Here is a 13,599-nt window from a genome sequence, read left to right on the forward strand (position 1 = left end):
TCTGAGGCCAGATTTGAACTCAGGTCCTCCTGCCTTCGGGGCTGGTGCTCTATCCACTATACCATCTATTCACCCAGACACAACAAAGATGCCGACATAGTACAATGTCACAAACTCACTCATACACACCATTCCTGAACACCATGGGACCTATCACTATAAGACAACTACACTATGGCAATAACAGCTAGCTAGCCATTATATGACAATTCATGCAAAAAGGGTCTCAGTTGACTCAACCACTCGGATGTTATCATTCTCATTTGACAGTTGAGGAAACTGAGTCAGATAGTTATTAAGTCCAGGGCCACACAACTCTTAAGTGTCTGAGACTGGGTTTGGACTCCTACTGCCAGGCTCTACCCAACTCATAATGCCCCCCCCCCCAGGTCTCTAGACTTAGTCACAAGAATCACACCTGCTACCACTCCAGTGGGGCAGCTACCACCCACATTCTAGGCTCCCAGGCGCCCAGCCAACACCGTATCTACACTTTACACATATCCTGAAGAGATGGAGGACCCACAACACACAGTGCCTCCACAACTCCCCCACAATACACAAGACTTACACACACTCACATACACACAACATACTGTTGCACACTCACACAGACATTGACACACACTGACACACATAAACACACACATCATACACACCATCTCACATACACTCACACACATACACACATACACACAAACATGTCACACACTCACACACCACACACATACACACAACACACTGTCACACACACCACACATACAGTCTCACACACCACACACATACACACATACACACACCACACACAGTCTCACATACACTCACACACATACACACAAGCATGTCACACACTCACAAACACACACACCACACACCACACACAAACACGCATCACACATACACAATACACACAGCACATTGTCTCACACACAAACACACACACACACCACACACCACACACACATACACACACACCACACATACAGTCTCACACCACACACATACACAGAACACATTGTCTCACACACACACGCACCACACATACACACATACACACAACACATTGTCTCACACACACACACACACACACACACACACACACACAGTCTCCACGCCCCCTCCCACTGGTGTAGGGAAGCGGGCTCCCCGCCAGGCCGCCGCGCTGCGGGCTCTCCTCGGCCCCCCGGGGCTCCCGGTGGCTCGCCATCGCCTCCTCCCGGGCGGAGCCGCCCCTCCATCTTCAAACTCTCGGCCCTTCTCCTCCAGAGCCAATCGGCGGCGGCGCGGCCCGGGATTGGCTGGCTCCGTTCCCCGGCGACGGGGCGCGGCCCGGGCTTCCCTGCTTCCCGGACCCTCTGGGCCAGCCGAGCCGGAGGGGAGACCTGGGTCCGGGGCGGGCGGCGGCTGCGGCAGCGGCGGCGGCGGCGTCCCCCCCCCGCGCCCGGCCCTCCTCCTCCTCCTCCTCCTCCTCCTCCTCCTCCTCCCCCTCCGGCGGCCAGACGCCGCGCCGCCCGCCGAGTCCTGGTGCTGGTCCTGGTGCTGGTCCCGGAGCCCGCGGGAGCCCGAGCCGAGCCGGAGCCGAGCCGGAGCCGAGCCGGAGCCATGGGCTGCGGGAACTCCACGGCCACCAGCGCCCATGCGGCCCGAGGTGAGGCGGCCGAAGGAGGGACCCTCCGCCCCACTCTCCCCTCTCTCCCGTCCGACAGGCAGGGAAACTGAGGCCCGGAGCCCGGCAGGGAGCGCCGCATCCAAGGTCACCCGGCTCCCCGGCGTTCCAACTGAAGCCGGAGTCCCGGACTGCCCGTGTGACCTTGGGCAAGTCACTCCCCTGCCCCGGCCTCGGTTTCCTCCTCTGTAACATGCAGGGGTGTCACGCTGGAAGGGCTTTGGGGGTCTTTCCCGGATTGGGTGCGCCGCCAGTTTTCTCCTCTGCCAGACGAGGGGGGCGGATGAGTCTGGGAGGTCCCTTTCAGCCTTGGAGCCTTGACCTGGCTGCCTCGTTTTCCTCATCTGTGAAGAGGGGATGGGACTGGCCGCCCTCTGGGGTCTCCTTCTACCTTTAGATCCAGGACCCCATGCTTTGTTCACCCAGAGGCCAAAGCTCTAGTCAATGCACCATTAAAAAAAATGGTTAGGGGTAAAAATCAGGAAAAGGAGGGTTCCAGGGGTACCATCCCCTCTCCTTTCATTTTTCAAGGGGCATCGGTTTCTGGAAAGAGCGAATTCTTCATTGGAGAGGCTCCTGGCCGAGGGTGGGAGGGGGTTTGCCTGCACAGAAACGCTGGGTTGGAAGGCAGAGGCACCAAGTTTGAGGACCAAGCAAGCTACCTGGGCTTTCTGCCTGGGGGATCCTGGCCAAGGTACTGATAAAGTCTGCTTCTCAGATCTTAGAGACGGGAAAAGGCACCACCCTTTGAGCAGAGGGGCCACATCACAAACGTTTACTTGGATTTGAGGCTATTTCCCTAGCTTCCCCTCATTTTTCAGTGGGGGAAACTGAGGCTCATAGAGAACAAGCGATTTGCATAAAATAAGACCACCCAGGTACCTGACGCCCAAATGCATCCTCTTTCACAACTCCGGACCTCCAGTTTCCCCATCTGGGAAACAATGCCTCTAGGGTAGCTTCCAGTTGGAAATCTGTGGTCCATGAGCGTTCAGGACTAGGAAGGGGAAGACTTGGCACTGGAGACGGATACTTGCTCTGTCATCTGTAAATCCTATTGGGGAAAGAAGTCCCTTCTTCCTCCCTCTTCCCCGTCCACCTCATTTCCCCAAACAAACAGGCTTTTGCAGAACCCAAAGGTCCCGCGCGGGAGAGCAGAACTTTGTCCATTTTGATGGTGACCCTGGAAAGGACAACGGAGGAAGCCAGGATGATCTTGGCAGGTGAAGGGCCGGTAGCATTAGGAGAAAACAAAAGGCAAAACCCGACTTGTCAGCACTCTTACTGCCATAAAGACGAGTGTTTTACAGGAACAGGGTGATGAGTGTTGGAGGTTGGGAGACTGGATTGGATGGAAAAGCTAATTAGCTAAGTAGGGAAAATGAGTCGGATTTTGATGAAGAAAGAAGATGTGAAAGTCGAGTTTTATTGGCATATAAACAATGTGTGATCGTGTTGTAAAAAATTAACAGGGATGTGCTGTGAATATTTTTTTATTTAAAACCTATCACTGACAGTTCTCTTATCCACAGTTGTTTTGGTTGGCAGAAATCTCCCACAGCCCTGAGAGACAGCCATCTCATGTGTCAAGTGACCTCTCCTCAGATCTACCCCTCCTCCTTTCCCCATGGAGCCTCTTTTGGTCTCCATTAGGCAAGCTCTGCTTTGGGAGGTACCTACACATTTGACCTATTTCATTTTCCCTTTTGATGACTGCTCTTATTTCATTTCATTCAGATTTGTTAAAGCCCATATCATAATCCATCCAGAATAGGCAAATAGGCAAACAGGCTTGCCCCTAGAGTTTTCCACTGGCAGCCAGTTGAGAGATCTGCCAGTGAATTTGTGACCTTGGGCAAGTCACTTAATTTAATTCATTCTTTAGGTTACAGTGAAAAACCCTGACCCTTGTTTTTTAGGGTCTTTAACAGGATGAACTCGGACCGGTCAGCTCACTGGGAAAAACATATTTCTTGTTGATGTCAATGACAACATATCTTAGTTCTAATTTAATAACATAAAAAGACTTTGGGTCAGGATTCAGAATCTGTAGGATATTTTAATCTTATAAATGTAGTTAAACATTTAATGTTGTTTGATATAAAAGCATCACTGTGACAACCTTTATCTACCCAGTCATTAAAATCTTAAGTCCATCTTGCTTCCTGACAAATTTCCAGCTTTCTGGCTTTCAGGAATCCATTGGGGAGTGGCTCTCCTAGGGTTATATAACCAAATGATTAACTCAGAGCATAGTGTTAATGAGACCCCATTTGCTCTCTAAGGGGGCTTGTTGGCCATATGAAAAAAAAGTCTCACACTACAGTACCTTGGCCTCACACTACACTCTAATGTTGGCTGGCATTCTCACACTTGTGAGCCCTTGGCCACCAGGGAAACAGGGCAGAAAAGTATGGATGACTCAGTGCAAACTCATTTAGCTACCCTTCTCTTTAAGAAAACCAAAAATTAAAAACCATTCATTGAGGTGATTATTTGTATTATAAAAAAGACCAGCTACAAGTTTGCATTAAAAATCGATCTAAAGCAATAAATTGAAATGATTGCTTCTAAACAATTAATTAGTACACTGACTTGGAGGGGGGAAAAAAGAGACTTCCAGTATGGTTTTTATTACTGGGAATGACATGAAAGATTATGGGTTATAGTCTGCTTTGCTTCTCTGCCCCGAGAGGCTTTTCTATTTGATTTGCAGCTGAAACCGCCTTTATATTTCATTTCTTCTTATCGGAATATGAGCTCCTGGAGAGCTGAGACTTTTTTCCACTTTTCTTTTTGTTATCTCCAAGATTGAGTCCAGTGCTTTGCCCATAGGAAGTGTTTCATAAATGGTCATTCATTGGACTAGGAAGAGAATATCTCTACAAATGTGCAGTAGGAGTCACTTTGAGTATCAGTCAAAAGGGATGTTATTTGTGAATTTGTGAATTTATGAGCCAATAGGAAACTGATTCAAAGTTATAAAAAAGATGGTTTGCAGAATTTTTTTTTTAAAAATGCTCTAGGATGTGAAGGAAAGTCTATTTTTATTAGATAAAAATTCAGAGTATCAATCTCGTTGGTCATTAGCCTCACGTTGTTCATCTTACACACTTGTAAATGCTCACTCTTTCCTACCCTAGTGTGGATCTATAAGAAATGACTTTATATCTAAAGAACAAGCTAGGGAGTCCACTTTGTGTAACATGAAGGAAAAACACAGTGAATAGAGTTATTGCATCACCTCTTTGATGAATCTGCCCTTGCATCTGAGAAGTCACTTTCCAAACATTTCTCTGCTTGAGAATCCAGCTGGCTGACTGGCTCCAGGGTTTGCTCATCGTTGCTTTGATGTCTTCTGTTGGCTGGTGGGAGGGAATTCATTTCCAACGGAAATGGGCCAAGATGAGAAAAAAAAGGATGGGGGGGGGGAAGAAAAAGCCCAACACAAAAATACGGATGATTTCTCATTTGAAAGTTTTATCATCAATACCAAGTAAAATATCAACGAAGTGTTTATATGCTGTTTATTTTGAGATCTCCAAAGTGTGTGAAGCAAATTAAATAATTAATCTTATTCAGAAGTTCAAATATGGCTTACTAGTTGTTTGGCCCTGGGAAAGTCAATTAACTACCATCTGCCTCAGTTTCCTCAACTATAAAATGGAGATAATAATAACATATGAATAGCACCTACCTTCCAGATTTATTGTACCAGATGAGATATTTGTAAAGGTCATAGCACATAGTAGGTACTTAATACATGTTCCCTCCCCTCCCCCTCTGCCCTCTGAATTTAAAAACAAATAAAACAACCTTTAAATAGTCTTAAACTGCCCTAAGAATCAGGTGGTTTGAGATAGTTTCTCTCTCTGTCTCTCTCTCTCTCTCTCTCTCTCTCTCTCTCTCTCTCTCTCTCTCTCTCCACTTGATTTTCAAATACCTCTAAGTGCAGGAGCTCCCAACATTTATTTAGCATTTTATGACTTGCAAAATGCTTTATATATATTAGCTCTTTTAATCCATACAACAACTCTGGGAGGTAGGTACTACCATCACCCCCATTTTACAGAGGAAGAAATTGAGGTAGAAAGTGATTGTCCCCCACTGCATCTTGGGCCATCACCAATCAGCTGGACTTTTATCTTGTCACTGGGCTCTGATAACTCTGGGAGAGTGAGATTGTCGATTTTTCCAAGCTCTGCCTCTCATAAATCCAATTCATGTACAAGTCAAGACATCGTTCATTGTGATATCAATGATCCTCTCTTAGAACAAGCATAAGTAACAATAACTGGTAAGTGTCTGAGCTAGAATTTGAACTCAGGTCTTTCTGTCTCCAGGTTTCACATTTTCCACACTAAATTCAGAAGCAACCATTTTCTTCTTTAAAATAAAATTTAGCTTTAAGTTACATTTTTTATTTTTAGAAACACCTTTTTTTCAAAGAAGATATGCAAAAGTTTTTAAATGTTTTCCAAATGTAGATGAATCAGAAATCTGCATTCCAAGTCTTAGATATGACGTGATCTCAGTAATCACAGATAGATTTTCATCCTCTTCTTTCCTCTCAGTCCATGTCACTTTCATTGTTAATTGAGGCAGATTTGTTTTTTCTTATACTCCTATTCCACTTTTGAATTGAAGAATAAATGATATTGATGCTATGTTGAGCTTGGATACCACACATTCTAGAGAAATGAGGATACTGTACTCAAGAAGAGTAAAAGCTCCAAAGAAAATGACCTGAACAATCCATAAATGGTATAATCACTGCTTATGTAATTAAGAGTTCATCAGAGTTGGCTAAGATGAAATAGTCCCCAAAAGGTATTTCTTTTGAGTTTCTTCCTTTACAACCATTTATTGAACTTCTATGTACTGAGAAGGTATTTGGGGCAGGTGAGAAAAAGAAAAAGAAATGTTTCAACTTGGAACAGTGATAGACTTGGAGTCAGAAAATCTGCGTTTATCTTTGTGACCATTGGGCCACTTGATTAACCTCAGGTGAAGTTCTCTGGGTCCCAACTCCTGGAAAATGAAGGGGTTAGAATATTTAATTGTTTAAGGTTCTTCCAATTCTTAAACCCCGAGATTCAATAGTTTTGATAGTTTAGGTAGGGAGACTCATATCAGAGAGAGAAAGTAATATATCAACCAAAGCAAAATAGCTTAGTATAAATCGAGTGAGGAGAAAGGAAGCATTTATTATACACTTACTGTTTACCATACTGTTTTACAAATATTATCTTATTCAATTCTCTCAGCAGCCCTGGAGTAGGTACTATTATGATCTTCATTTTACAGTTGAGGAAACTGCAGCAGATAGAGGTGAAGTGACTTGCCCCGAGTCACATAGCTAGTAAATGTCTGAAGCTGAATTTAAATTCAGGAGGTGAAGAAATCCAAGGAACCTTGGGTCTGGGCATCTCCACGTTTCAGAAACCTTTCTACTCTGTCTTTAATGCCATCACCTAGCTATATGTAAGTGCTGAAGGGACCCCATTAAAAGGGAGTGATGAGAAGGAGCTGAGTTTTCAACCTATGTAGAATTGAGAAGTCACTATAGTTACATGCATTAAAATAAGACAATGAAAACCCTCTATTTCTTAATGCTTTAGGGCATTATCTCTTGCTGGGCATGCATTTCTATGTATTTGTGGAATGTGTTTTCATTTTAGTGACTTCTTTATGAAATGTATTTTCTTTTTAGTGACTTCTGAAATCCCAGTTAATTAACTTAACCTTTCCCTTGCTTTGTCTATAAAGATGTCTTGATTAAAGAATCAATTTAAAAATCATTGCATCTGAGAGAAACACACCTGCTCCTTCCCTCCCTCTCCTTCCCTCTCCCTCCCTCCCCCCTCAATCTCCCTCTGTCTCTCTTTGCGTGTGTGTCTCTCTGTCTCTGTCTGTCTGTGTCTCTCTCTCTCTGTCTCAAAAGGCAATAGCTATTAAAGGCAATTTAGCTCCTTAATTTCCTCTATTTAATCCTTGGCTCAGCAGACATAAATCTTGGTTCATTCCATCCTACAGGCCAATCTGAGTCCTCTCATTCAGTCATGTTCCTTTAGGCCATGTCTAATGGTACACCATATAAACATATTATGAAAACACTGGAAAATGACATCCAAAGTTTGGATGTTTCCTAACATCTGGATGGTTGACATAGCCCATGTCACTAAAGCCATGTCTATGAGAGTCATAATGGAGCTATTACTTAAAGCACTCTGCCCATGATTTTTGGACTGATTGATTAGCTGTGATAGGGCAATTGGCAACTCTTTGTAGCCTATTTGTGGAAGACTTGTGGTCAGAATGTTTCCCTGCTATTATCTGTGTAGAAATAGTTTAAGAAGGAGCTTATGGCAATTGATTCTCTTAAATCTTGACAACAATTCAGCCTTTGAAGTAACTGGGTTTGGTTTCAGACCTGAAAGACTTTGGTTTGGCTAGCTATAAACCTAAACTAACTGTAAATTGGTTGCAAACTCTCTCCTTAACTTCAGATCTAGCTTAACATCTCATCTAAGGTTCTTGGAATTCAAGCCTCCACTCAAGCTCGGTTGGCTCAATTGCTGTCCCTTCTGTTGGGTCTGTCCAGATCTCCACCCACAGTTACTTTGTATTGTTTGCATTTCCTTATCTATATTACTGCAGTCCTCTTTCCTCTCCTCCCACATATACTTCTGGAGGGAAGGGACTGTTTTCTTTTTGCCCATGCCTAAATTGAATCAATTCATTCTGTATTTATAGGGTCTACTATGTGTTCAGAACTTTGTTAGCCATTGCAGGACACAGACCCTGTCTGGTTTGGTTCTCTGCCCACAAAGGATTTCTAATTGGGGAGATTAGACAAATATGATACAACAGTAAACAAATTAATCAAGAATTAAATGAACTGATGTGAAGTGAAAAAAATGGGTAGATCATTGTGCACAGTAATAGCCCATGTTATAATGATGATCGACTGTGAAAGCCTTCACTATTCTGATTAATATAATGTTGCAAGGCAATTCCAAAGGTTTCATGATGAAAAAATGCTATTCACCTTCTGAGAGAAAAACGATGAACTCTGAGGGCAATTGAAGTATAATTTATTTGCTTGCTCCCTTGTTTCTTTCTTTCTTTCTTTCTTTCTTTCTTTCTTTCTTTCTTTCTTTCTTTCTTTCTTCTTTCTTTTCTTTCTTTCTTTCTTTCTTTCTTTCTTTCTTTCTTTCTTTCTTTCTTTCTTTCTTTCTTTCTTTCTTTCTTTCTTCCTTCCTTCCTTCCTTCCTTTCTTTCTTTCTTCCTTCCTTCTTTTCTTTCTTTCTTTCTTTCTTTCTTTTTCTTTCTTTCTTTCTCTCTGTTTCTATCTATCTATCTATAGCTATATCTATCTGTCTATCATCTATATCTATCATCTGTCTGTTTATCCTATCTATTCTCTCTCTCCAGTAAACCATTCATCTTCTATCTCTCTATCAGCTGTCTACCCTATATATTCTCTCTCTCTCTCTCTCTCTCTCTCTCTCTCTCTATATATATATATATATATATATATATATATATATATATATATATATCCATATGTGACTAGGCTAACATGGAAATAGTTTGCATGATTTCACATGTATAATTGAAAACATTTTGCTTGTCTTCTCAGTGGGTGGGGGAGGCATGGAAGGGAAGGAGAGAATCTGGCTTCAAAATTTAAAAAGAAAAAATCTTAAATGTAAATAGTAAATATAATTTTTTTTAAAAAAAAGAAGAAGAATTATATGAAGTGGTAAACAAAGTTCAGGATTGCAGGCTGAATCTAAGGGAGGAGAATCAAGCATTAAAGACCCCATTCCTAAGCAGCCTTTTGCAGAAATCTGGGTGAGGTAATAGATGATGATGATTAAGGTGGTATCAGGGGGAATTCAGATGAAGGGATGGGCAGAGGGCATTTTGGGAAGTCTGTTACTAGTTGGATATGCAGGCTGAAAGGGAAGGAAAAGTGAGAGGTGATTCCAAGATTGTAGATCTGGGCAATTAGGTCAGATAAAGATGGGGGGTAAAGATGGGGGAATGATGATGAATTTGGTTTTGAAAGGATTTGATTCAACAAACATTCACATACAAAGGACAGCAGTTCCTCTCTGGTCATTCTCCCCCCAAGTGATGTTGAGACATCCCAAGTGGAAATGATCAAGTAACCTCTGTGGGTACCAGATAGATGGGTGCTTCAGCAGGACAAGGAGGTTTCTGTGGATCTGTGAACCTGAGTGGGTTCACTTCCCTGTCATCCATCCATTTCTATCGCCTCTCTTAGTGGAGCTCACAGTACACCAATTGTTACAGCTGAATAATTCAATCATGTTAAAGGCCATTTTAATAGAATATGTTCCCAATTTGGGGGCTTGACATCCCTATCTCACTGTGGAGGAGTAATCTCTCTCTGCACAGCTCATATCTATAGGCATATGAAGCTAGTGTTATCTTTGCTTGCAAGCTGTTTGACCTTTATTTGATTTTTTTTTTTTGCATAGTAAAAATACAGCATCTAAATAGGGACAACTCTGAACAAAGCTATTCTTTGTAATGTCATTATGCGGATATATTTTAGGAACATAGGCCCTTTCCCCCCCCCAAGGTATTTGAAATTACTTGGAAATTTATATCTTTTAATGGTCTGTTTAAAAGCAAACATTGGCCTGACTAAAGAGCATGGATTTTACTTTTACTTGCTAACCTGAGATTTAATAGTATAGCTATTGAATATGGGTGTTCTAGTTGCAATAATAAACTGTTGAGGTGAAAAAGGATTCTGTGATTTTTCTAGCTATATTTATATGGATCACAGAAGTTCCTTTTCTTCTGATAGTTCATATAGTTTCTTCTCATAGTTCCTTTTCTATTTTCTCCTTATAGTTTATGAAACAAAGAGAAAAAAGTTTCCTACCACTTTATTATTTAAAACATTAATAACTATAGATATAATTAATTATGTTGTAAGAAGGATATTAACTTATAAGTCTCAAGTATTTTCCGATTCAAAATAATTATCTTATGGAGAGAAGATAGCAGTCATCTGCAGTATTGGAAAAGAAATGTTGGTTGGTTTTTTAAAAAAAAATCTGGTTTGGTAACTGATTTTTTTTCCACAAAGGCTTTCAATAAAATATTATTTATATGGGATATTCTTCACAAACAAACTGCGGTGATGAAAAGCCTTTTTATGGTTAGTCTTACTCCATGTAAAAGTGTCTTCATTCTTTTAAAGGAGAAGAAATTTTTCCTTAACATGATTTAATGCTATTTCATCCTTCATCTAGGAACAGATCAAAGTTTGATAATGTTGTGAAAATGAAAAATATTTGAAAGAAAATTAGCTACCATATTTCCCTTCCTCTTGTAAAATTATAATATAGACTGATTAGGTCACAAAGATACATCTATCTGCCTATAAGAAATAAGATGTAGCATCCATCTATTATAATGTTAAAAATGCTGCTATAGCTAATTAGGTGCTTTCCAGCTGGTGTGTCTTAATGTTTCCCAAGAGATTTAGGTCTCAAATCCTGAAATGTAGACTATATTCCATTAGGCTTGATTTTGAAAAATGATAATTATGTTCCATATTTCTTTTTAGTAGGAAACATTTTTGGGGGAGGAAAATTGGTTTGCCAAATATTTATCCAGGATGACTGGGAAATGGGATATTTGGAGTTAATTGGTATTTTGATGAACTGTATGTAACTGTGAGATTTTTTTTTGCAAGGCAGTGGGGTTAAGTGACTTGCCCAAGGCCACACAGCTAGGTAATTATTAAGTGTCTGAGTCCGGATTTGAACTCAGGTCTCCTGACTCCAGGACCATTGCTCTATCTACTGCAACAGCTAGCTGCCCCTGTAACTGTGAGTTTTAAAAGAATTAGAATATAATAAAATGCTTTTAACACTAACATTGTACTGCCTAGTATAGTGTTGGGGGAAAAATCTCTCTTTATATAAATGCTGAATCAAATGGAAAGCTGGTTAACTTTTGATGATTTCAGGAGCACTTCAATATCCCTCTAGGTCAGAGATTCTTATTTTGAATTCCCACGGAGTTCAGGGATAGATTTCAGTGGGTCCAAATACCCAAATAGGAGAATGCTTTATCTTTATTTTCATTGACTTCTAATTGAAATTTTGTATTTCCAACAATATTAAAAATTCTTCTGAGAAAGTTTTCATAGGGTTCACTATACCACTAATGGGCTCCATGCTGTATGATTTATTGCATAACACCTGGAAAATAGCTTAGTTATTTGAATTTTCCCTTTTTCAGATTTTGTATAACTGGAGTTTGCCGTTTTTTTTAAAAGGAAAGAGAAAGGGATTTTAGCTTTTGGTCTCATGTATTATAAAAATTATTCTAAGGAACAGCTAGGTGGTTCAGTGGATAGAGCACCAGCCCTGGAGTCAAGGAGATCTGAGTTCAACCCGGTCTCAGACACTTAATAATTACTTAGCTGTGTGACTTTGGGCAAGTCTCAACCCTTGCAAAAAACAAGCAAACAAAAAACACCATTGTTCTAGGAAGAGATTCCCTTCTCAGCTCAGTCACAAATTCTTTGAATTTTGAGAAACTTTGATACATCATTCTTTGGCTTTTGAAACTTTGAAAAATTATATTAAGAAAATTTTATAAAAGAAATTAGATCATGGGAGTAATTTTCATATATATATATAGTTTCATCTTTGAGGATTGAGCAGAGGTTGTATATGATCTCTACTGTAAATCTTTATCTAAGAGTACAGATATCTCAGCTGTTTGGAATGTCATCCAGGTATATTTATCTGAATACAACCAAGAAGTAAGCAGAAAAAGACTGAACACTCCACCCCTGGACCCCTACTCAGAATTTATTCTTTACATCTAAACAGATTACATTTTTGTGTGTACAAACAATAACAGATCAAACAGATATGACCATTTGATTTCCAAGCTCCCATGAAATTTGAAAAAAAAAATTAGAATAAATCTTAGAGAGTAGGTCAGCTTTCTACTCGAAAAAAAATTTGCCATTTTGGTAGACAATTTAGTCTGCTGAAATGCAGTTAGTAACTCTGCACCCTTCTTCCTTTTTTTTTTAAAGACAGAGAAAAAAATATGACCTAAACTGAAATTTAAGATTTTCCTTGAAGAGTGATTATTTTATTCATTCCAAAATAAAGTGTGAAAGTGGTAATAGCTAAAGAGTGATATGATAGCTTTTTTTTAGATATCTAAAGGAAAGGTAGACCTTATTAAGCAATCCCAATACTGTTCCAGGTTTAGGTGACCCCCTCTTGTAATATTTTCACTTGGAACATCTAGATTATCCAGAGAAGGGATACTCATTGTGTCCCCTATACCAATGTCTAAATGGTTCCAAGATATTAATTGATAATTATGATATTAGGAAACTCTTAACAGTGTGGAACTTCTAGGGCCTGTTGGAGCCTCTATCTAGACTTTGTGTTAATACTTAGAAATGGGTGATGACAAGATATTTCTGTTTCTGTGTGTGATTTTTTGTTTTGTTTTTAAACCTTAAACAAGTTTTTTTTTTTTTTATTGACTTATAGCTATACAAATAGTTTGCTTAAAGTGAACCTCAGGTGAACAATAAATCTGAGATTTTTCACAAAACTAGCTTGCCAGATCCAAACACTAAAAGCAAATATGATAAGAAGCCAGAGAAAGAAAGAGATAAATAGGTAAGTGACTGCACTTGGCAGGGGGGGAGCATAGCAAGGTAAAGGTCTTGTCTGGAAGTGAGTCAGTTAGGGGAACATCAGGGAATATTACTTTGCCTTTGATCAAAAAGAAAGCCCTGAAGAGATATTGTCAGAAAGGCAGTAATTTGGCTTCTGAAATAGCCACCAGAAAAGAGAGTAGACGTCACGTGGGATTATTTCCCATACCTTTCCCTGCTTTTG

The 13,599-nt window shown here is 40.5% G+C and overlaps 1 protein-coding gene across 1 annotated transcript in view; it reads left to right on the forward strand.

The window, feature by feature from the left end:
• The window catches only part of C2H12orf75 (chromosome 2 C12orf75 homolog), a 54,303-nt gene that overhangs the window by 15,984 nt on the left and 24,720 nt on the right, over positions 1-13,599 (forward strand). Inside the window, exon 2 of the mRNA XM_074221072.1 lies at positions 1,154-1,648. Coding sequence (XP_074077173.1) covers positions 1,154-1,648 — 495 coding nt within the window. The remainder of the gene's footprint in view (positions 1-1,153; positions 1,649-13,599) is intronic.

This window comes from Macrotis lagotis, chromosome 2 (genome assembly GCF_037893015.1).
Source record: "Macrotis lagotis isolate mMagLag1 chromosome 2, bilby.v1.9.chrom.fasta, whole genome shotgun sequence".
NCBI classification, from domain to species: Eukaryota; Metazoa; Chordata; class Mammalia; order Peramelemorphia; family Peramelidae; genus Macrotis; species Macrotis lagotis.